The 24,774-nt window shown below is 46.2% G+C and overlaps 2 protein-coding genes across 2 annotated transcripts; both read right to left on the bottom strand.

The window, feature by feature from the left end:
• Positions 1-52: 52 nt before the first annotated feature.
• Positions 53-15,523, bottom strand: trip11 (thyroid hormone receptor interactor 11). Its single transcript, XM_086127100.1, has 19 exons — positions 15,116-15,523; positions 14,167-14,243; positions 13,452-13,562; positions 12,896-13,189; positions 12,373-12,441; positions 12,101-12,266; positions 11,437-11,804; positions 11,267-11,365; positions 10,774-10,971; positions 7,620-10,445; positions 7,377-7,517; positions 6,917-7,110; positions 6,673-6,836; positions 5,463-5,566; positions 5,283-5,382; positions 4,100-4,181; positions 3,839-3,953; positions 1,751-1,873; positions 53-1,623 (listed from the first exon to the last, which is right to left on the bottom strand). The coding sequence occupies exons 1-19, from the start codon at positions 15,252-15,254 to the stop codon at positions 1,288-1,290; spliced, it is 5,706 nt and encodes a 1,901-aa protein (XP_085983226.1). The 5' UTR covers positions 15,255-15,523; the 3' UTR covers positions 53-1,287.
• Positions 15,524-16,030: 507 nt separating this feature from the next.
• Positions 16,031-24,310, bottom strand: golga5 (golgin A5). The gene is made up of 13 exons (XM_086127462.1): positions 24,120-24,310; positions 22,214-22,840; positions 21,184-21,390; positions 20,884-21,103; positions 20,661-20,784; positions 18,939-19,142; positions 18,162-18,332; positions 17,925-18,053; positions 17,746-17,844; positions 16,994-17,219; positions 16,812-16,911; positions 16,670-16,733; positions 16,031-16,466 (listed from the first exon to the last, which is right to left on the bottom strand). Exons 2-13 carry the CDS (start codon positions 22,830-22,832, stop codon positions 16,386-16,388), a joined length of 2,244 nt encoding a protein of 747 aa, XP_085983588.1. The 5' UTR covers positions 22,833-22,840; positions 24,120-24,310; the 3' UTR covers positions 16,031-16,385.
• Positions 24,311-24,774: the final 464 nt, after the last annotated feature.

Here is a 24,774-nt window from a genome sequence, read left to right on the forward strand (position 1 = left end):
ACACACACACCCTCCTTACACGCTTTATGCTTACACCAAGCTAAGCCACCAACAGGGGGCAGAAGTACTTTTATTTTCTTGTTTTTCCAATTTACAAAAAAAAAAAAATCTCCCAGATTTACAGTAAGATAAATATACAAACAAGTTTGTAAATATAAAGATTCCTATAAAGCATGTACACTCCTGAAGTTATGACCATAAAAACAGGCACTTGGATGTCCTACTTCATAACCGCTGTCCATGAAAAGAATTAAAAAAAAAAAAAAGAATTCCACCCTTTCAAAATTTACAACTGCAATTGTATCATTGCTTACGTCTGCCCTTTTATGACTTGAACACGTGTTGTTGTGTAGTCAGTGTGGGTTACCGCAGCCGCAGAATGCTTGGCAACTCCGCTTGCTTGCGTGCTCGACACTGACACGGTCATGAGTAATCAACAAATTGTGGTGCCTTGAGATACCGTGACCATGCACTTAACTCGATTAAAAAAATCTCAAATCCTCTTTCCCACTAAAATGAGCGGAAATCCTTTGCAGCCTTAAAATGAAAAAAAAAGTGTGTGTGTGTAAATAAGAAAAAATAGCACTCTGTAATGTTGTACTTTTATAAATATAAACATTACATCGAATTTCAAGGATTGAACTTTTTAAGCACATCTTTTTGCTTGCATCTGCTAGACATTGTGCTGCTCCAACTGGTGTGCCCACCAAGAGGAAATATGATACAGAGACGAGATACAGATAGACATGGAGGTAACGCCCCAGTGAGCCACAGTAATATTCGTCGCTCTTCGCGGGCGATAAAGAACATCTTCCCGTGAGCACTACTGTTTGTCGAAATGCACTGCTCCATCATTTGTGCACAGATAAATCCATTTTTAAAGGGTGATGAAACCTCAACTCAGATGCTATTTGTTAGCGCCTCTATGGTGATTCCCTTGATGTGTTAGCATTAAGCTAGCAGACATGAAGACAAAGAGGCACAGAAATTGTCCAGACGACGGCTTGCATCTTGAAAAACTTGTAGCCCGGGTTACCTGTACCACAAGGCCCCACTAGATCGTGATTAGAGAGTAGAGAATGAGTGTACGATTCCAAACGCAGCCGTGAGCCACACACCTGAAAACAAGACGGCGAGTTTGGTTTCAAGCCACTATTTTGGGGGATTTCAGCCATTTGAACCAGTCTTTTGCCTTTAGAACTGCATCAAATGCTCTCAGGCATCTCCGATTTTTATAAGGAAGCACTTCGATTCATCTGGATAGGACAAACTTGGTCTTCTTCCACTTCACTGCTTCAACAGGTCCTTGAGCACAGCGCCGCCGCTGGCCTCAGCCGACACGGGCACTGGCGTGAAGGTGGGCAAAGCGTCCGAGATGGGCTTCATCAGCAGGTGCCCGCCCGGGCCGCCGGAGATGGCGGCACCGGCGGCCAGCAGGGGCACCGCAGCAGAGCGAGGGGCCAGAAAGGGGTTGTTGGACTTGCTGGCCGCCGCCCCGCTCGCCGGCGTTCTCCTGGAGGGCGGGGCGCTCAGAGGCTTGATATCCAGGACGGGAAGCTTGGGCGCGGGGAGCGACGGCGTTGACTCAGTCTCCAGGAACTTGACAAACATCTCGGAGAAAGACTGTGACAGGAAAAGAAAGAAAAAAAAAAAGACAGACTTTAATTCTTCTCAAACTGGAAGTTGCAACTTCGGGGCCGCAATATAATCGAGACGCCGAATGTCGAGCATTGTTTCTTCTTCTTCATACCGTGTTGAATCTATTTCCACTGGTGGGCCTCTGGGGAGTATTGGGGACACTCTGCGCGCCTCGGCCAACAAGCCAGCTCGACACCCAGCCACTCACGCCGCGCGCCGTGTCCTCCTCCAGCATCTGGACCATAAAATACGACATCTGGAAATCGGCAATAACTCAGGGCCGTGCGACATGGCCGTAAAATATAACATTTTAAAGACTCTCTAGACGAAGATCGATGAAAAAGAATCCATTATCCGTCTACTGATAGATAGGAGCATCTCTGGAAGCCCACTCCCACCCCCAAAAATGGCAAAAACAAATAAAACAAATCGCCAGATTGACAATTTTTAAAAAGAATTAACAGCGGCCAGCCAAGTAATCGGTCAGGCCTTACGTTATATTGCAAAGAAAACGGTTGCCTTGAGTTCCCCTTTTAAGGGATACAACACTGAAACTAGTGATGCTATTTGTTAGCCTGTCAATGGTGTTTTGCATTGTGTGTTAGCATTAAGCTCGGGAAATTCAGAGGTATGATTATCTAAAGTTTGGTAGCACCAAACTTCATCTGACAGTATTTTAAAAAGGGGGACGGGTTTCTGTCTTAGTATTGCGATTTCCGGTTTTGATTCTGTTGCAGGCTTAGGGGGGAAAAAAAAAGATCGTAAATTGCTAATCGGCAATACAGCGGGGGCCTCAGCGTTGGATGAACTCTGATAGAGTGAGGAAAGGCTGTCATATGTCACAACATACGTTAACGCCGGCATCATCAAATTATCGACTTGCACTACTGTGTGAAAGCGTGTCCGAATCCCTCCTTGGTCAGGCCCTGCGTTAAAACCCACAAGGCTGAAAAATACCAGAACTGTCGCGGCATGTTTGCGGCAGAGTCAGACAAGTTGATAAAGACATAATGGCCCTCATTTGCCCCCCCCCCAACCACCGTCAACATAACTAGAACCGTTTTAGTTTTTTTTGCCGACTCGACAAGTCACTGCCAAAGGAAGCGGTCTCACCACGCTGTTATCTTCCCTCGTCGTCGACGGCGCTCGCTCGCAGCTGGATGCACTTAGAGCGCCCCGTGATCCCGTAAGGGGGATGTAAACACGAGTGGGGAGGGATGTAGGTGTTTAAAAAAAAAAAAAAAAACAGGAGGGACTCACCATGACATAAGTGCAACGCCATAAAAATGTTCATTGTCTTTGGGGCGCAGTAACCCAATTTGCCGTTTCTGTTTCCCTTTAGGAGGGTTGGAATGGTTCCTCAGGACCTTCGAGATAAGAAAGAAAAGCCCCCCCCCCCCTCTCTGGCTTTCGTGGAAGTTTTGGGGGTTTCTTGTGGTTGGCGAAGAGCTAATTTACATTTCGAAATGTCAAGGGCGCTGAAGCGATTTCGAACCCGCAGGCCTCGTTTGATTTTATGACCCTTTCAGCTTTTCCGTGGCCATTTTTTTTTTTACGATTTTTGCTTTATTTCACTGCATCATTTTCTTGTCATAAATGGGAGAATATATCCATGTTTATATTGTAACCCTTCAAATTCCAGTTTGCTTACGCCGTGCTCAATGAGAAAGAAACGACGACCGCTGCCCTCCAAAGAATGAGTGATTCCAATTATAGCGTAACAAGTGTCCCGTAATTCCTTCTTTTGTCAGAAAGCTTACATAAAGACAACTTGGAAGTCTATTAATAAGCATTTCGATGACCTAATTTAAGTCATTCGGTGCTTTTTTGTGATGAACTGCATGACCAGAATTGTTCCTAATCAGGTTTTTAATTTGGAGTACTAAAGCAACAAAGAAGCAGGCTAAAATCGAGGCGCTTTAAGCAAATGAACATACACAGCCTTGCCCCCCATAAAACAAACAAACAAACCAAAAAACCCACTTATTTTTGAACAAGTTATAAATATGCTATACCTGTATTGCGTTAATTGACGGAACATGAATGAAAGGGCCGTTTGAACTCACACTCGTGACACTGTTGGTCTACGAGACGCGTCGCAACAGGAGCGCCGTTATTCCGTCTCGCAAACTGCACCATAATGATGTCATTCATTTGAAGGAAAAAAAAAAAAAAAAAACGGCTCGAATTAATGCCTGACCTTTTCCACATCCTCTCGGCTCAACCCCAGCACGCTTCCCATAAGCTTCAGCACGTCCATGCGCTTATTTCTGGGCGTGTGGAAGTAACCCTGAAGGAGGTTACGCATTAGGACCCTGGGGATGCAAAATTTAAAAGGATTTGGAATGACTGTCGATGTCCCTCGCAGGAGAAAATAAAGGCTGAGCATTGGCATATGATTCCATCTTACATCCATTTCATTCGAAATGTCTGAAAATTGAGCAGCGATCATGTCACCTACTTGTCAATCTTGCCCTCGGTGCTGTTCAGCAGGATCATCAATTTTTTCTGGGCCTCCTCCAGCATCTCCTGTCGCACGTCCACTACAAACACACACAATCGCGTCAGCTGAGCAGCGGGCACATTCGTAGACGGCGCAATAGTAGGCAACGTTCCATAGGTGGCGGTCGGATAAGAATAGTAAACAAATGAGCTAATCAAGCAGGTCTACGATAACACAAGCCATCAAGACGGAGTCTTGTCGGATGTCGCCTTAAAGTCTTGAGCAAAAGCGTGGGAGAAAGTTTCACCCCGGGGCACAAGGAGGACTTCACAGGGGATGTAGAAGATTTGCAACAAACATGTTTTCTGGTAAATGTAAATATACCGTATTTTCCACACTAAAAGGCGCACTGGATTATGAGGCGCGCCTTCAATGAATGGCCTATTTTGTCCATTTTTTTCATACATTGGGCGCACCGCATTATAAGACGCCATCTACAATGCATCCACTAGATGGAGCTACGCTCGAGGAAATGCCAACAGAACGATCAGATGTCAGTAGAACGTATTTAATAAAAGCAGCGACATGGCCACTTCACTTCGCCAACAGCAAGTTAGAACATTGACTCGGTTAACGTTGAACTCTCTTGCCGCTGCTCTATTTCCGTGTTCAACTGCGTAACCGATCGCCTTAAGTTTGAATTCTGCGCTGTCAGCACGTCTCGAGCAAGGAGCCATTTTGGGGGTCGACATATTACCGTAATAACCATACACAAGGCGCATTGGATTATAAGGCGCGCTGTGAGCTTTTAAGAAAATGGAAGGCCTTTAGGTGCGCCTTTTAGTGCGGAAAATGCGGTAAGTCGCTCTGACAGTAAAAAACAAAAAATGTAAAAAATAAAAACATAGAGAGTGAGAGAAAGAAAATCTTGCACCCGACACAAGGTGGCTTTCATATGTGATGTTGGAAAAGGCATTGGGTCATTTGTTTAATTCCATGCCAAAAGAAAATAACTTTATTGTTGTTCGAAGGAAAGGTCAAAAGGCAAAAGGGGCGAGGTGAGGATCTGAAAGTGGGCCAACCCCAAAATGATGGAAATTGTTTGCCAACGTGTGTAAAATGGAATTTCTCCCCATGGGCCAATTGATGTTCTTCTCTGCGGTCTACTGACAACATAAAAGAAGATTGGCCATGACCTCACCTTGCTGCTTCAGCTCCTCAATCTGCTCCTCTTTGTAATCTAACTGGTCGGTGAGACGAGAGGCCGAATCCAGAGCTGCGTTGGCCTCGTCCAGGTTCATCTGCGAGAGGAATGTCACTTTCCACATTTACTCACAACTTGGCGTTGAGGTGCAATTAAACCATGAAGCCATTCAAGCACCTGCAGGGCAGACGCTTGATCTTCCAGCTGCTCTGCCTTGCGCCGCCACTCCTCTTTGTCCTTCCTGAGTTTGTCCAGCTCTGCCGAGTACATGGCTTTCTCCTCTGAACGGCAGCAAAGGAGACATTGTGATACTTTTCCACAAGATATTTTTTTCCTGGTTGTGGTAGTGATGCTTGTGACACTAATCTGTGCAGCCAACAAAAAAAAAAAAATGCAGCTCTGCTTAGCTTTTGGGCTTTTACGTGATAGTGTTTCCGTGCGGTGCCAAGCAAAAAAAACCCAACAGGATTTCAGCCGGTTAGCTGCATGTTAAAAAAATGTTTGCAATATTCGAATCGATTGGTCATTTGAGAAAAAAAATCCAATACCAAATACCACTCCATTATTGTTATAGATTATGAAAAAAATTTAATACATTGAAAAAACCAAAAAAAACCACTAAATATTTATTTTTACTGTACTTTGAGATGTACAAGAAAAACATACATACAGCGGTGACAAAAAGTCTACTCACCCTCGCCAAATTATTACGTGACAAAATGTCCAAGATGAATAATTTCAAAACTTTTTCCACATGTAAACAATGGAGGTGAGTGCAAAAGTGTGCACACCCTCTGTGACTGAGGATGTGGCTGTGCTCAAAATGAACCAGTCACATTCAAACTCGTGCTAAATGAGACTCCGCACACAGCTGCACCACTTAAAGTGCCTCGGAATAATCTCAAATAAAGTTCAGCTGTTCTAGTAGGCATTTCTTGGCAGTTTTATGATATATACACAATAAATATCATGATAAAATGTGGTGATATTTCACATCTTAACTTATGCCCTTCGAAAAAAGCTGATACCGAACCTACGCGTTTTACAATTTGTAAATGATGTATGTTGTGTTATACAAACATCCTTTTTTTTTTTCAAACACTCAAAATGTTCAGCGGGATCTGTGCTATCCATACATATATATTTTATATTAATTCCTTGGGATTTTCTGCCCTTTATGGACAATAAAGCAGTTCTGTGCTATGACACTTCAAAGAAATATTGCATTCTTTGTAAACGGTGGACTATGAGGGTTTTAAATATGTGTATTTTTAAAACTAAAAATGGTAGCGTTAGTCGTTATATTCCTGTGCTTTTAAGTACTTTATCAAAGAAAATTGTGATCAGATTGCACAGCTACAGGAGCTGCAATGACGATGATTCTTGCCTTGTTGGAACTGCTCTAGCACCATCTGCAGGTTGGTGAGGGAAACTGCATACTGCTTGACCTGCTCCTGGGAGGTCCCGAGCTGCAGGAGAGCGTCATCCCGCTGCTTAACAACGCCGCTCAGCTGCTCCTGCAGCGACTCCACCTGCAAACTGGCCTGCTGGCTACAAACACAATGAAAACATGAAAAATCTCACTGCGCCGAGTTCCACTTCAGTCGACTCGTTTGGGCTCCGATGCCGACCTGGCGCTCTCCACGGCGCTGGAGGACGAGGCCAGCCGCTCCTCCAGCAGGGCCACGCGCCGCCGCAGGTCGGTCTCGCGGTCCTCGGCGGCGAGGGCCTCGCGGGTGTACGAGTCCTCGATCTCGAGCAGGTGGTTGCGCAGCCTCTCGAGTTCCAGGTTGAGACGCTGCTCTTTGTCCCGCACATGCTGCAGCTGTGCAGACGCAAGGACAATTTGTACAGCGGCTGTTTTATTTACTCACCCCACTGCCCCCCCCCTTTTTTTTAACTCATCCAGTACCAGCCAATTCTAGACCAAGTCTGAAAAGACGTTTAAAAACGTCTTTGGGAGTGAATGAGTTAACTAAATCAGCTATCTGATTTAGTTTCGATCGCAAAAAAAATCCATATAGCTCGGGCCCAACTTTTGGCCTGGAAAACAAAACTCCTTTGCAAAACAAGTGAAGTGAACATTCTCACCTCGGTCTGTAACGCCGTGGTCTCCATTTGCTTCTGCTTGAGCGCCATCACCACCTGGTCCCGCTCATGCTGGAAGGCCACCGCTTTGTCCTGCATGGACTTGACTTCGTTCAGGAGTTGATTGAGCTCGCCCGATTTACCCTGCGCCACGAGATGTCCCACAAACCAGGCGTAAGATCAAATAATAGATTTAAAACGTGGCCGAAAATCACAATGCTGGCGACACGTATGCTGTGAACGGACCTGCTCTTTGTCCTTGAGCATCTTTTCCACGGTGGTAGCTTTGTCCCTCACGGCGCTGAGCTCAAACTCGCGCTCGCGCAGCAGCATGGACACCTGCATGTTGGTCTCCTGCAGCGCGCGGAACTCCGACTCCTTCTCCCGCGAGCGCGCGGCCACCCGCTCGTTCTCCTCCTTCAGCGCCTTGGCGTCCATTTCCAGGATGAGGGCGCGCTCCTTCAGGTTGGTGACGGCCTGTTTCAGCACCTCGTTGTCGCTCTCGCGGTTGCGCAGCGTCTCGCCCACCCGAGCCAGCTGGTCCCCTTTGGTCTTGATGAGCAGGTCCTTGTCACGGACGGATCTCTGCAGCGCCGCCAAGCTGGCTCGGACCTGCTGGAGCTCGGCGGCGTGGTTCCTCTGCTCGCTTTCGGAGGAGGAAGCCGAGCGGGAAAGCCGGTGGTTGTTCTCCTGCAGGGTCCGGATCAGGTTTTCCCGCTCAGCTAAACGGGCTTGAAGGGACGCCAGATCTCGGCTCGAAGCGTCGACCGCACTCAACGGAGCTTTGCCGTCGGGAGCCGATTGGTCCAGACGGCCCAGCAGGAGATCCTTGGTGGTGCTGAGCTGGCTGAGGCTCTGTTGTACCTGGGCCAGCTCCACGCTCAAACTTCCCAGCCGCTGTTCCTTGTGCTCGTAGTTCTGGACGAGCCTGGCGTAGTCCACCGAGAGTTTGGAACCGGCGTCGCCGTCGGCCGACACCTGCGCCTGGAGGTGGACCAGCTCCTCCTGCAGCTGCCCGGACTCGTGCTGCATGTTCTTGACGGTGGTGATCACCTGCTGCTTCCACTCCTCCATCTTCTTCACTTGCTGCTTGAGGTTGTCGCGCTCCTTGAGCAGCTCCTCGAACTGGTTGCTGCTGACTCCGCCGCCGCCGTTAGCGGCGTCGTCTCCGCTTGATGACTGCAGCACCATCACCAGCGTCTGGCACTTCTGCGTCAGCGCGTCGATCTCGATGTCCTTCTCCCGGATGATGCGCGAGAGATTCTGGATGGTTTCCTTAAACATCTCCTGGCTGCCCGAGGAATCGCCCGAGCCGGAGAGCCGCTGGTTCTCCTGCTGCAGCTTAAGCAACGCCGCCTCCTTGCTGGCCACGATGTCCATGAGGCGGTGGTAGTCGGAGCGAAGCTGGCTGTTCTCCCGGGTCTTGTCGTTGAGCACGGCGAGGACCTGCTCCCTCTCCACGCCGTAGGCCTGCAGCTGCTGCTGAAGAAAGAGGACGTCCTGACCGCCGCCCCCCGCGGTGACTCGCGCGTGAAGGGCCCGGATCTCCAGGTCCTTCTGCAGGATCACCTGGGAGAGCTTCCCCACTTCGTCGCGGGACAGCGCCATCTGGTCCAGCTGCCTGCTCAGAGACAGGTTCTTCTCGTTCAGCCGGCTGATTTCCGTCTCCTTCTCCTTCATGCCCTTCACCAGCCGCTCTAGGTCCACCTTGGAGAGGTCGTGCTTCTCGTTGCCGTTCTCCTGGTTCAGGGACGCCGTCTTGTCTTCCTGCAGTATGACGTCGCCCTGCTCCACCGCGGACTCGGCGGGACCTCGGTTCTCCGGGGTCCGCCGGAGTCCATCCGGCCCCTGGTCCCTGGCCTGGAGGAGCCTGTCGAAGTTGAGCGTGGCCCGCTCCAGCTCACTCTGCGAGCCGAGGAGCGAGGCCTGCTGCTCCTCCAGTCTCCTCCGGAGATCACACACCTCCTCCTCCTCCAGGCCGCCTCGGGACGATTTGAGCCGGGTGATCTCGGCCTCCAGCTCAGTGATGACGTCCAGGGTGCGCGGAGGTCTGCTCTGCTGATCCCGCGCGCGCTCCATCTCCTCCTTCAAGTGGCTGTTGTCCTCCTTCATGCCCGCCAGCTGTCTGTCCTTCTCCTCCAGCGCTCGTCTGAGCGCGTCCGCCTCCCTCTTCGCCGCCGCGACGCCCGCCTCCAGTTCGGCCCGCGTGTCCGCCGCATTCCGCTTCAGCGTCTCGGCGAAGGCATCCTTTTCCCGGAGCGAGTCGGTCAGCTGCTTCTGCCCGGCGACAGTGATGGCGAGCATCTCGTCGGTGTCCCGCCGCTCGGCTGCCAGCCGCTCGGCGTCGAGGCGCAGCTGAGCGATCTCAGAGTCCTTCTCCCGGTTGAGCTCGACGGCGCGCTCGTGCTCCTTCTGGAGAGCCGAGGCGTCCATGGAGCGCGCCCGGCTCAACTCGTCAACGGTGCGCTGATATTGTTTGGTCCCTTCCGCAAGCTCACGCTCGGCCCGCTGCAGCTCACGCTCCAGCTGCTCTTTCTCCAGTTTGAGGGCTTCAATGCGCGTGTCCTTCTCCCGCGACGTCCTGCTCGCCGCCGTCTGGTTCTCCTTCAACAAGTCCTCCGCTTTCCTCACGGCCTCTTTCAACTTGCCGCTCTCCATCTTTAGCTCAAAGTCCTCCGACGACACTTTCTCCAGCTTTTGTCGCAGATCGGAAAGTTCTTTCTCCTTCACTGCTAGCTCGCCTTCATCCATTTTTATCCTTTCAGTCCGGCCGAGCTCTTCTTTTGCTGCCAGCAGGTGCTCCTCTTTTTCCTGCAAGCTCTTCTTCGACTCTGACGCTTCCCTCCGGGCCTCTTTGCTCCGCTCCTGAGCTTGTTTCAGTTTCTCCTTCAGATCCCGGACGGTGCCCTCTAGCTGCTGCTTGCTCATGTGCAGGTCGTTGAGCGTGAATGCACTCTGGCTGATTTTCTCTTTCCGGGCCTCCAGCTCCTGCTCAAGCGATCGATTCTGGTCTTTGATGGCGCTGTGCTCCATCTCCGCCTTCTTTAGCTGCTCTTTCACCGAGATCAGATGCTGGGAAAGCAAAGGAGAATGGCAAATTAGGAAAAGGGAATTGCAATTTATAGAATAGGAGTAATTGTACGTGACTGCTTCTGAACTGAAATGCTGTTGAAACATACATGGAATGAAATTGCAAGCATTGAAAATTTTTTAATACTGTATTATAGTTTCCCGTGGCTAAAATGTCCTGAATGTTTTTGAGGTTGGAATGGTTTACAGCCGTTGAGAAATGAGAACGATTTAGAAGCAGAGAAAAGTGGGCAGAAGAAAAACTAAACATTTGTAACCCAATGCAGCGTTCAAACAATAATTGTTCACATTTTCTCAGGTTTGGTCGGACCTGCGTCGCTTCCTGGTTTTGCCGGTCTAGCTCTTCTAGCTCGGTCACGAGGGTGTCACGTTCCTCCTGCGTGGCCTTCAGGGTCCTCTCTTGGCTTTCCAGTGCCTCCTTCAGATCGTCCATTGACTCTGTTTCAGCCGGTCGAGCTTCACTATCGAAATTCTTCTCGGCCGCGCTCAGTCTTTCCTGCAGAGTGAGCTTTAAGGGGGAAACAAATGAAGCATGAAACTGATGACGAAGGGCCGACGTGCAATACGCCGTCAGAAGCTTGGATTATTTGTAGTTGTGTTGATTTTTATTGTGAAAGGTGACACTTATTATGAATAACTGGCGAGGGGAGTGACTCGATTAATCATGTGACAAAAACATTGTGCGTGCATGTGCCTGTGCGTGCCGTGGATTTTTTTGGACTGTGGATAATTGATAGTCATTCTGTTCATTTCAAGGAATGGTTCGAATGACTTGGCGTGACACAAAAATAACACGATCACACCTTTTCTTGCTCCAGGGCCTCCTTCTCTTCTCTTAGTGAGCCGATGATGGTGTTCAGTTCCAAGATATCGGCATGCTCCACCTCCTCCTTTGCTTCCGCCTGATTTGGGAGAACAATGACAGAAACGTAACGCGGTAATTGTGAACGGTCACAACGTAGGACTGGCTTACCTCAAGCAGGCTTTTCAGTCTCTCCATTTCCTTTTTGGTAGCGGCGAGGTTGTCCCTCAGCACTTGGATCTCATGCTCCAGCTGGGCTTTCTGCATAGCCTTGCCCTCCTGCTCCCGCACCCGCGCCTGAAGCTCCTCCACGGAGGCCTGCAGCCGAGCGTAGTTCTGGAGCAGCGCCGCGTTCTCTTCTTGGGCGCCGTCCCTCTCGGACCGCAACGAGGCCCGGAGCCTCTGCGCCTCATCCAGGCCGGCGGATAGCTCAGAAAGGCGCGCCTCCCGCTCTTCAGCGGCCTGGCGCAGGGCAGCGACGGTGGTCTGCAGTTCCAGCTCTTTCGAAGGGTTTGATAGGGAGCTCGCCGGAGAGGCGACTAGACAAGGACACGTGGAGATTAGCTGAAACGTGTTTATACGCTGAACACCCGCATACACACAATTCCAAGTCCGTTTTTTTTTTTTCAGGGGCAAAGGGGAACCTATGCTACCTTGTCGAATATTGATGCCTGTTTTTTCATAAACATTTCAGAGGTCCTGATTTATTTTTTTTTGCAAATCATGCACAGTGCAAAGTGAAACCGAAAGTTGATCCCAATCGACCATGAAGAGCAGAGCTTTATTGTATCCTCACTGGCAGTGGTCACATATATAAGGAGAAACTTCTACAGACCATTTTGCAGCTGCTCCTCCAGCTCCTCGATCCTCTCCTCATATTCGGCCAGTTCCTCACGGTGGCGCCGGCTGAGTTCGGACATTTTCTGGCGCTGGGCGTCCTGCAGGGCGGCGAGCTCGTGCTGGTGCTCATCAACCTCGCAGCTCATCTTATCTCGCAATTCCTGCAAAAACACAAAACAAAGGGTCAATTCTCATCAGTGTTGCCGGAGTGTGGAGCCGGCTTTGCATTTTACTGGGATTCGTTTTTTGTTTTTAATGGGAATTTACCTCAACCGTTCTTTGAAGTTTGAGAATCTCACCCTGGTCGGAGTTACCCGCCACCGCTGCTGTTGATGCCTAAAGGAGCAATTCAAAAACTGTCAATGGTTTAACATTTTCTCTGTAATTTATTTTAAATCGAAGTGTGACTTTCCATAGATTTGGCAATTCAATTTTAAAGGGGGAAAGCTAATATCAAATCAATTTAGCTTTGAAATTGAATGCTCATAGAAAATGAAATCCATCCATCCATTTTCTGATCTGCTTCATCCTCACAAGGGTCGCGGGATAAAATGAAATGTAATTTAAAATGACTTGAAAATCATTTTAAATTCCTTTTGTGATTTTCATTTGAAATTTACCAACATTCCATTCATTTTAAATTCAAGGCAGTTCAATCAGCAACGACAACTGAATGAATAACAGAATAAGATTTTAAATGTAACCAGAAAAGCTCAGGAAGCTAGTCTGATGAAACAATTAACCAACGAGTTAACTTCTTCATCATCATCATCATCAACCTCATCTTGACCTGCGACATGCGCCTCCAGTGCGCCACCTCCGCCTCCAGTCTCAGCACTTCGGTGGCTAGACGGTTGATCTCCTGCTGGGACGAGATGACTTCGCTGAGGTCCATGTCATCGCCGTGAAAGCCGTGGTGGTGGTGGTGATGGGACAGATAAGAGGACGCCGAGGTGGCGATGCTGGAAGAGGCCGTGGTGACGGGGAGCACGGGGCCGGCAGAGGCGGACTGGACCGAGCGCTGAAGCTTCTGGACGTCCTCCTGGAGGCCGCTTTGTCGGGCCTTCAGGTGACTGATCTCCACCTGGATGATACGCGGGCACCACAGTGTTTGGAATAATGGTCACTTTTTTTCTTCCTGTTGTACAGTAATCTAATACGAGTGGCTTTTCAAACTTTTTGCACCAAATACTGAAAAAATTATAAAAAGTATAATCATAACTAATGTTAAAATACAGTTGCATAGGAGAATGTTTTGTCATTTGCTTGTTTCATAAGCTAAGAGGGAGACGGAATTAAGAGAAACTAAATATTGTTCCAATCCAAACAGAAGCTGATACTCGTACGTCTTTCTGCTGCAGAAGCGTCCTGTACTCGTCCGACTGCTGCTTGATTTGGATCTCTGAGGCTTCCAGCTTCTCCTCCAGCTCACCGTGGAGCTTTTTCAACCTTTCACACTGCAAAAAAAGAAAAAAGACACAAATTGTTTCACAAATGGGTCCCCGCAGCATTGAACCACAAAAAAAGTAAACAGGAGCATTTGTCAGATGTCCTCGGGCTGTTAGTCAATCGGCAAGCAAGCATGCAAACGAGATGGTAAACATTCCTCCCATGTCAACAGCATGATGCTAATCTCATCGCAAAAGACTTCAAGTGGCACCGTGACACAAAACATTTGAAAGTGTGAAATCAATAAAAATACACAGGATGTTTTTAGGATATGCTATATTATTATATTTAGAAAAGAATAAGAGCTATTTTCAGTACTTTAGCTTGGTTCATAACTTGTAAAAATCGGATAGCGACATGGGGACTGACCAATTGTCCTAAGGTGCAAAAAATATAAAATGACCAAATTTCGACATATGCTTCTACCTGCCGTACGATATATTTTCTAATTAAAATGCATTACAATGTAAATAACTATAGTCTTTTATTGTTGGTAAAAATAAAAAACACGTACATACTGTCTTTGTACACCAACTTTCTCATTGGAATCTAAATTTAACAACTCTAGTAAGATTTGATTAAGAAGGGGCTATAGAAATAAAATAGGCCAACCTCAAATTTCTGAGAGGAAAAGGCAGTCTCTACATCCGCCAGCTTGGAATTGGACAACTGAAGCTCTGTCGCGGCGTCTGCGGTTACACAGGGGAACAAAAGAAACAGTCACTTGTTTTCTTTTTCCGCCCACTCAGAAATAAACGCATCCACATATGTCCATTGTGATGTCATGCATTTACAGAATGGAAACAAATACAGAGCACGTGTCTATAGCACGGCACATGGGATCCGTTTTAACACACTCACATGATCCACAAGCAAACAACACAACGATGGTCCTGTGCAGTCAATATATTGAAATCTCCTTTTAGTTTAATTGTCCAATGTGTCACCAACCATCAAAATAAATAACACATTTAACAACATACATGATCATGGTCAAGTACAAAAATGTAATTTTCCATATACGGGAGGATTGGTAATGCCCCTTGAAATGGCATCAAGTAACAAACTCATTGGGTAGCCACAGGATCCCATCCTTAACATATTTTGGAAAACCAACGATTCAAACCCATTAGATTACCAAGTGATACCATCGACTACATGTATTAGGAAAAAATATAATTGACACATTCATTAAGTAGCCCAGGTAATGTGATTTTATCCTTTACATTGCTTTGGGATACAAGTGACACTCACTGGATAGTCACAAGATTGCATTGTCTACATATTTTGGGAAACAAGTGACTTTCAGAATCATTAGGTAGCCATGTGACGTCGAGGCCACATTGTTTTGGGACATAATTATGTGACCAATTTATTGGGTAACCTTGTGGTCCTGCCCCTTCACATTGTTTAGGGAAACAACGATTGATAATTGACAAACTCATTGCATAGCCATGTGATTTCATCCTCCACATCACTCACTCCTGAAGTAATAAATCTTCATTAGCTGGAGGACTTGAGAGTAAAGTGGTCTGCAAATGGTGATGATGTGGCGACTTACCTCCGACTTCTTCCACTCCCTCCAGCAACATATCTTTGGTAAAGTTGGAGATCTGCCCGGTGAAGGACGACAGGCTACCGCCGACCTGACCAAGTGACTGGCCGAGGCCGGAGCCGATGCCGCCGAGCCACGATGACATCTTTTGGGGTGGCTCAACAACAATAACACGACCGAACCAAAACAGAAGATCGGTGAGGGCGACCGGGGTGGTAGGGAACTAGCCTAGCCTAGCTTCGGTTAGCCAACGGCCTATGGCATTAAGCTAAAGTGTCAATACAAAAATATATGGGGGGAATTAGCGCCTCAATAGTTTACCTTGATAATTAAAATAAGCAGCTGTCACTCGTTCGCCTCATTAGACTGCCAACTCGGCTGCGGCAGCCATTATGGGGCCGGCTGGCTGTCAGCTGTGACGTGGACACAATCACCGAAGTGCATTGTGGGATTGGACATGAAAAAAAAAAACACTTTTAAAGGGGCAGTGAGCACTTGGAGGCAAATCAAATGGGGAGCTGATGTCATAAATTTCGGAATTACGTCGTTATTGTAGCCAAGTGGGTTACTGTTTGAATACCGTTGTATTGTTGACTAACACAATAATGCTAAAGTGATTAATTTACCACGACGAATCATACGCTTACACAAAAACTCTCCCCAATTTCCCTCCAATGTAGAGAAACAAGCTTTGACATAAAATCATTATATAATTTCTGGCATTTTTTGGGAGTAAACAAACTCACAATCAATTTTTCAGGAAAAAAATCACTAGTGAAATGTAGCAGGAGGTCACACTGATTTACAAACATTTTCTGACACATACACTTTTTTTTTAAGACAAGCCCCTTTAAAATGACATCATGGATCCTTTGGACAAATCCACACCGAAAACACTCAATTAACACAAGGAGGACTCTGTATGTTTAACTCATTTATTAAAATATTCTTTTTACATTGTTAAATACAACCTCTCAAAAGTCTGACAGCAGTCTGGATGCCCCCCAAGATTGATGCCTGCCTCGTTGGCCCGGAACCTCTGTATGCCCCTGGCACAGGGCAGTTTTAATCCTAATAACCATTCATGAGACTGCAAAAATACCTCTCAGTAATTCTTTTCAAGCGTAATGCCGTTGTCAGTTGGGAAATGGGAGAATAAATCTGCAGGTGTCTGTATCCATGCATGTGTGTGTGTGTGTGCATGTGTCTGTTTGGAGGGGGATAAATAATAAGATCCCGGAGCTCCACACTGTTCAGCTGCCGGTGACATTTTCAACTACCTTCCATCTGGATGGCTCTGATGTATTTCTGGAGAATAAGTCAGGAGCACAATCATCACCCATAGGTGCAGCACCGCCTGCAATATCAGTCAATAGGTTAGTGGGCAGAAACTAGGCTTTTAATCCAAACATCAAAATCCTAATTGTTTACATTCATGTTTAACAGCTCTTCCAAAAATATTCGTGGGTCAAGTGTAACCATTGATATTAATATGTATTTCTTAAAAATTTTAAACAGTTTACCCGCAAGCTAACAGAAATGTTTCAAACAAATACTCGCCATGTACAAGATGACAAAAACCCTAGCCATGGGGTAGCGTCTCAAGAAGATCCCCAGTCTGATGCTGAAATGAGAGAAAGCAAAACTATACCAAAATGGATTGTGGGTAATGTAGTCTAGTGCTCAGTACTTGCATTTTTACCTGAAGCGGTCAATGGTGCTGGCTGCCTTTTGCACTCTCCCATACACACCGGGATTATGTTCATTGTTGAAAAGCACTGGAATGTTCCTTTGTCTGGCCCCTGAACATTAAAAAACAAAAAAAAATTGCAAATACCACAGCTTTATTGGTCCTCAAAATGGGCGAGCACGACAGGAGGTTACCCGGCCCCTCGACGCCGCTCATGTTGATGGAGGGGCCCCCAGTGACCGGACCCCCCTGGGTGTTCTTGAGTTGCTGCTCCAGGCGCTCCAACTGGAAGACCAGCGAGCTTTTCTCTGTGCCCAGAGCCTCCAGCATGGTCTGCTTCTGGATCAGCGTTTCAGTCAGCTGATGCAGGCGGTTCTCCAGCTCCGTTTGGCTGCTGCTGCTCAAAGTCTTGTTGGTCAACTGGAGAGAAAGAAAAAAAATAACATGCACAAGTATGTGAAACTGATGTTGTCGTACATGCTGTATTGCAATTCCTTTTTTTTTTTTTTAACTGAATGACATGCAGTTGAATTCTCCAAAATTAAAATAGAAATGTTCACAACAAAAATTAAAACTAATACTAAAACTAAGCAACAACAAAGAAAATAAAAATACATACTGTATATTTTTAAAAATATATATTTTTGTGGTTCACTTTAAAAAAAAAACTTTAAAACAAAATAATTATTATATTGAATTTTAAAAAATGGATGAAATAAACAAACATAGTTCAAAATAACACAGGAGACCTTAAAAGACATTTTTGTGGTTGGCCGCTGAACAAAATAAAATAAAATTGAAAAACTAAAAGGTTTTAAATCAACAACAAAGAAAATAACACAATTGGAATTGATAACGAGATCTTTTTGTAAAAAACATTACTAATAAAAAAAAAAATACCCCTTGGCATTCAGAACTGCACTGTGACTGATGTGGTCAAACCGACCTGATTCCTGAGCTTCTGAATTTCATCTTCTCTGTCTTTGACTCGGCTCTGCAGGGTGCTTTTGGCCCGGTTCTGCTCTTCCTCCACATATTGCAGCTCCTGACAACAATCCAAAGAGTTTGACAAATCATCAAAGGCGCCATTTTGAGACGACGGAACATCATCAACCCCTTCCCCACCTGCTTGTGCCGCTCCACCTCAGCTTCCAGCTCCTGCTTGACGCGGTTCAGTGCTGCCTGCTCCTCTTGAAACTGCGCCGTCTGTTGCCGCCACGTGTCCGCCTCTGCAAGGGACTGGCTCTCCAAATCCTGCAGGGGAAGCCATTAATCAAGATCCCCACAAGTCGAGTTCATTATATCGGTCTAGCTCTTGGGCGATGCAACTTTTCAACTCATTTCTTTTGCCAATTCTCACACCTGTAATTCAGTCCGCAGCGAGTGCATTTGGCCTTGCAGCTTCTGGATCTCCTCCTTCTGCAGTTCCTTCTCGTGGTGCAGCTCTTCTATTTCCAGCGTCGTCGCGCCGCTGCCGTCCAGTGAGTCCAAACCGGAGCCCTCCTTCAGGCTGCTGATCAGTTTCTCTTTGGACTTAACATTGACTGACATTAGAACACGTGTCCTATGAATTAGTGGCTCTCAACTGTTGTCATCCTACGACCCACATTTTCCTTCCACTTTTGTTTTGTGCAAATATTTTCAACGTAAGATTTTGTCATGAGTCGAAATATAGCCACAACATTCATATTTTTGGGACAGTCTCTAACCTAATATGTTCTGTGTTCATTTAATTCTTTGAATTATAGTTCAGAGCAACTTTTGTTTTTTTTTAAACGTGTTTCACAAATACTTAGTTCTCTTTAGTTTTTATTAGTTTTAATATTGGCATTAGTTTTAATTTGGGTATTAGTTTTTCTTTTTTTTGGGGGGGGGCATTTATTTTGTACAAGATGGGAAAAAAACTATTGCGTCCATTTTATTACGCAACCTGTGAGTCGATAGTAACAAAGTGACAGTGAGTCATAATTAATGTAAAAACAACATCGGCAACTCAACTTCTGGGCCACAAAACACTACCTCAAAACGCTTTTTTTTTTTTTTTTTTAACTTCCTGTAGGTGACCCACTTTTGGGTCTCGCCCGACCAGTTGAGAACCACCGTTAAGTGGTGGTGGTGGTGGGTGGAGGTCAAGCTTACTTGTAGGATGCGTGTGGCCTTCTGCTTGTAGTCCTGCAGCTCGTGCTTGGCGGCCTCAGCAGCACTCTTGGCGCTGCGCAACTGCTGTTGGAGGTTGTCGGCGCGGAGCTTCTCCTCGGCAGTGCGCTTCTCCGCCGCTGTCAAGGCCTCGGCCAGGCTCTGCCGCTCGGACTCCAACCGCGACTGACAGCCGACATATTCACTCTAAACAAACAAAATCTAATTGGTAACATCTTTTGAATGGCTTTTGTTGACAAATAGAGCTTTTTACAAGACTGAGAGTGACGATGTTTGGAAAGCAGCCTCCATTTGGAGTAGGCAGCCGTCAGCAAGTGCTCTCATGAGCCTTGCTTTTTTTTGTTGTTTTTGTGTTTGTTTTGTCACTTTGTGTTTGTTGTTACGTCGTGTGGAAATGATGTGGACTTTTTTCAGCATTTTTTGGCCACAACATTCATCAAGGACAAAACTCTGTGCTTGGTGGTTGCGCCTTCTCGGCAGCATGGGTATACCAGCAGTGTTTTTGACTGGGAGGAATGTCGGCGCCATTTGACTGTCGTTGCTGGACAGTCCCGGGGCGCTTGTGTCTTGCGCCTGGAATGGGCAGCATTTTTCACAGCCGCTTTGTTCAGCGGAGAGATCGGTGCTGTTGAACGGTCTGCGTCTGGATGGATGTAAGGCTTGAGGAGCCGACGATGAGAAGAAAGGAGCGTTAGCGCGGAGCGCCGATGCGGATTTGGAACTGGGCGTCGCGGCTTGGAGTTTGAAGCGGATTACGTGGGACAGGAGAAGTGAACGAATCTCTTTTTCGTCAATGGACGCTACAGCTTCGTGTTTGCTTTCAAAACTTGGCTTGTAGCAGACGTGTGCACATTTTCAGCATGACGTCTCTGATCCACTGGTGAAAGGACACTTTGATCCTCTCCTCTTTCATCCAGAACTGCTTCAGACAACAAAGTGTATGCAGAAAAGTGGTGAAGATTGCACGACTGTCTGTGTCCTATGTCTTGTGTTGTGTTATTTTTGTTATTTTGACTTCAAAATGGCGCCGCGAGAGTGGCTGCCTTTCCAGCAGCTCCTATATTTTGTTGTTCTACTTCTTCCTTTCATAAATTTGCTGCTGTGAATTGGGAATTTCTCCATTGCGAGACTAATAAAGGTTTTCTTATCTTATTTAAGACTGAATATTCCCAAAAATGCACCGCAGTACTTGTTGATACTACTTTGTGATGACAAATGATGCACATTAGCTGCGTCAGTTCTTGGACCGAATGTTGGTTTCTTGTGCAGCAGTTTTGTGCCTTCAATGAATGGTCATTTTTATCCAAGAGAGCCCTTTGCACTGGGAAAAATAACACAATGTGATTATTTCATTGTTTTGCTTCAAACCCTTTGTTGTTGGGTTAGGATAGTGGATCTTTTAGACATGTATTGAAAAATGTATTATCGCAATTGAAATATAATAAGAGCACATATTTTGCATGTATGCACATCTTTTGTCGATATTAAAAAACTAATAATAATTTTGTCGTACAACTGGTCAGCAAGTCCATGAGTCTATGCGGGCTCCCGAGAAGTACTGAAGAAAAATTGTGGCCTGCACCAGCATTTATGCTTCACATCCCTGAGCTAGAACGTCATCCCCACCATGATAAAGGAGGGATTCAGTTAGCCTTTCAGCTATAAGACCGCAGTTTTTAAGACTGCATGGAATAAAAGGGTCACCTGCATTTGTCGAAAGTTGTCCTCTTCCCTCCTGATGGCTTGCTCGGCTTCTCGCAGCCTGTCGTGCATGCTCTCCAGAGCCTGGGAGTGCATGCTGCTGCCTTCGGTGTGGTCCTCTAAGATCCTAAATAGCACATCAGCAACCTCGACACTTCTTTCATAAAAAGGCACCTGACCTTTATATTAAAAAAAAAAAGAAAAAAAAAAGAGAGAGAGATCGTACCTGGACTTCTCCTTCTGCGCCTCCTCCAGCGCCACGCTGCGGCTTCTTAGCAGCTGGTCGGCCTCTTCCAATCGGACCTTGAGCACGGCAAGCTGTCCGTCCTTGGCAGCCAGCGCCTCGTTTAGGTCGTCCACCTGAGAGCGCAGGCCCCGCAGCGCCCGGTCGCTCTGAGACTGCTCGGCGTTACGTTTGTCGACACGCAGCCGGGCGTTGCTCAGTTCTGCGGGAGTGACAAAAGGGATCAGATCAAAAAAAACTGTAAGGCGATGTGGCTGTAAAATACATTCAAATGAGTCGTACCTTCTTGCATTTCCTTTGATCGCTGGATGACCGAGGCCATTTCCTGGTTGAGAGAGGCCACCTCACTACGTAGGAGCTGGTTCTCCAGACGCAGGCTGGACAAAACCTGGCCCTGGGGCTCCTCTGGGGGACCGCAAGACTCCCGTCGGTCGGATTCCTGAGGGGCAGGCAAGTCCGAGTCGCAAGACTCAGCTGAGTGTTGACTGGCTGAAATAACAAATAAATGAATTTAGCCACTTTTTATTGGACAGCGACAATATATTCTCGTATTTTATTCTAGCATAGGTAGATTTATGTTTCATTGTTGTTGCAGATTTATCATTTAAAACAGTGAATATTTACTTTTTCATTCCAAAAGAAATTGGATACAAACAGATACAATTTAGGGATCTTAAATATCCCTTAATTTGAGTGTCACCACAGTAGACTTTAAAATATATGACAAAAGAAATTGCTTTTTTAACACTGGTTGCTAATTGTTACTGGTGAGATTGTCAAAAGTATGTTTTAAATTTTAATAGTGCTGAAAGTACATATTTTCTATTTTAATAATGCTCCATAACTTTGCATTCCCAAACCCAATGAAACCAGGGAATATTTACTGTTGAAATGCTGACATTTTGAGCATATGGTGAATTTGAAATTAAAAAAGGTATGTAGTGATTTCTCAATTAAAATAACTAGCAATTAATTTAATAATCCATTAGCTGTCAATTAATTGTTGCGCCTCTAATTGTTCGTTGAAGCACAATGCATATTAGAAAATGAGACATGCAAAACAGATAACGTACTTATTCGGCTTTGCGTTTTCATACTTGGAAGTTTAACATTCTTTCTCAAATTTTAGTTCAATATTTTGAATTAGGTGTCGTGTTCTATGATAATTTAAAGACTGTGGTAAATACAATCCCATTTGATTTCTTTTGTCGGTGTATGTAAATAGCTGACGACAGAGGCGCTATTTTGAATGTCATCTGTCAAAAAATGACAGTTGACGCCTTATTCAATTCTTTCAAAATGTTTGCCATACCTTGGCTTTGCTCTGTTTCTGAGTTCTCCTGTGATACTTTCATGCTATTAGCGGGCAGAGGGCCAAGGCTGGACGCCCGGGACACGTCATTGGTCGAGGGCGATGTGGATGGGAGCAACAGGTCAGCGGCAGGAGGAGTCGGAGTCTGAATTTTAGCCTCTGTGACCGCCACTTTAACGCTGGCATCCCTCCTGGGCTCACGGCGGGTACTGACTGGCGGCTCAGAGCTGTTTAAAAAGTCAAAGAGCATATCATCGTCCACGTCAAGCGAACTCTTTTTCCGCTTTGCAAAGCCAGAGGAAGAGGAGGAGGAGGAGGAGGCAGAGTGGGGAGCCTTGGAAGTTTTGCTTGATGCTTGCTTGAGGGCCGAAGTGGTCACAGGAGCAGACGCAGCCTTCTTGATGTTGCCCGCTGCTGAAGAGATGAAGCTCGACGTGTAGTGAGAAACTGTGCTGGTCTCCGCTTTGTATTCAGGATGGACCGCCGCATCATCTCCATCGTAGTAGGACGCGAGGGAGGATGTTTTGTTCTGACCTTTGCTCAAGGCAGTGGCAGCGCCCTGGTCAACTTGATTCAGGAAGTTTTCGGCTTTGCCGGCAAACTCCACAAACCAGGACATTTTGATTGCTGATGGAAAAGAGAAGGAAAATAAGCAATACGATGTGAATTTAAACCACAGATACCACAAAGTATTTTCTAAAAACCTTCTCGGGACATTGAATCAATCACAACTGGATTGTTATGGCTGTCTAACAAGACATTTTGCATTTTCTCCAAAGCAGGCTTCACCAGTTTATGCAACGAGGCTCTGTAGCACAGCACTATCATACGTTTTTTTCCCTGGGTAAACTCAACTATTCTCCGCGTTAAAGGCACGCCCCATACTATTACTGTTTTGGAATGCAAAAGAAGGCGGCCCGGTAGTCCAGTGGTTAGCACGTCGGCTTCACAGTGCAGAGGTACCGGGTTCGATTCCAGCTCCGGCCTCCCTGTGTGGAGTTTGCATGTTCTCCCCGGGCCTGTGTGGGTTTTCTCCGGGTGCTCCGGTTTCCTCCCACATTCCAAAAACATGCATGGCAGGTTGATTGGAAGCTCTAAATTGTCCCTAGGTGTGAGTGTGGGCGTGGATGGTTGTTCGTCTCTGTGTGCCCTGCGATTGGCTGGCAACTGATTCAGGGTGTCCCCCGCCTACTGCCCGAAGACGGCTGGGATAGGCTCCAGCACCCCCCGCGACCCTAGTGAGGATCAAGCGGTTCGGAAAATGGATGGATGGATGGAATAAAAAAGAGCAGTCGGAAAGATGCCTTGCAGAGAGGCCACTGGCTGTCATCAAGAGTCGTTGAATGAAAGATACCCTACAAACCCAAACGAGGCAGTTTTTGTTATTATCCCAAAATACCACGTCAAACTCATTTCAGAACAAACCCCTCCTAAATAATAAACGGTTGACAGATTATTTTATTAAGAAAAACATGCAATCAAAGCGTGCAAGTGCACAAGGCTCTTCGCAACAACCCAGGCAAGATTTGGCTGTTCCCCGCCAAAGAAAGCTCAAGTCTCTCCGTCGACCATTTCAACATATTTCTTTGGACCAACTGCTGTAGCAGTTTGCCTTATAGACAGGACCCATGGCACGCTAAAATCTTAGGGCGTTGCAGAAAGAGCACAGAACAACCAACAGCAAGTGACTGCCGCAGCTTTTTGAAAGGGACATCAAGGATATAACCCATCAGTGTTCATGGGGCTGAGACACAACTTGAGTGAGCCCAACCCAATTATTGTAAATGCTGTTCCTTTCATCCCACGATCGCTTAATTACTATTAGAAACGCGTTTACTTAATACTATATTGTGCTATCGCGAAGAGATTTAGCTGCCTTGTCCAGGCTACGCTACTTCCATCTTACCGTTGTAAACGATGTCCAAATGTCTCCTGCCACCGTGCTATCTGCGAGGCTGAACTGGTGCACCAGTGAACGAAATGTCGTTTGGGTACACACAGGCAAATGTCATTTTATGACGACTACAAAAATCGAAAAATAACAAATCTTCCCTACGTGGACCAGGAAGTAAACCTCAAGGACCCCATAACACGGGTGGCTACAAAATTGCCGTATTGTTTAAAAAATAAAAACTATTTAAAGAGCGTTGAATGTATAACAATAACATTTAATAAAATTAATAAATTAATCATGAATAACATTAAGTAAATATTTCCTTTCGACGAGTAATTACACCATACGAAGACTTTACAAGTGTGACTACAAAAGTGCCTGATCAGAAAAAAAGAACGCGTTTATAACAAGCCTTAGAGTGGAGAATCTTTTGAATAAAATCTTAAATTGTAATTTCAACAAGTCATCGTATAGGGGTGTGGGCGCTAAGGTCTTCTTCTCTCAGTTGACCAGGAGCGACAGCAAGGACCCCAAAACAATGCCTGAATATTTTTAAATTCGGTTTCCATGTATAAACATTTGTAGAATAGATTCTTGCATGTGTTTGCTGTAACAAGCATCGATAAATATGAGCTATGTAATGTTAATTACATGTTTTGCATAAAAT

This window comes from Hippocampus guttulatus, chromosome 13 (assembly GCF_054856545.1).
Source record: "Hippocampus guttulatus isolate MCC_2025c chromosome 13, RoL_Hgut_1.0, whole genome shotgun sequence".
In the NCBI taxonomy this organism is placed as follows: domain Eukaryota; kingdom Metazoa; phylum Chordata; class Actinopteri; order Syngnathiformes; family Syngnathidae; genus Hippocampus; species Hippocampus guttulatus.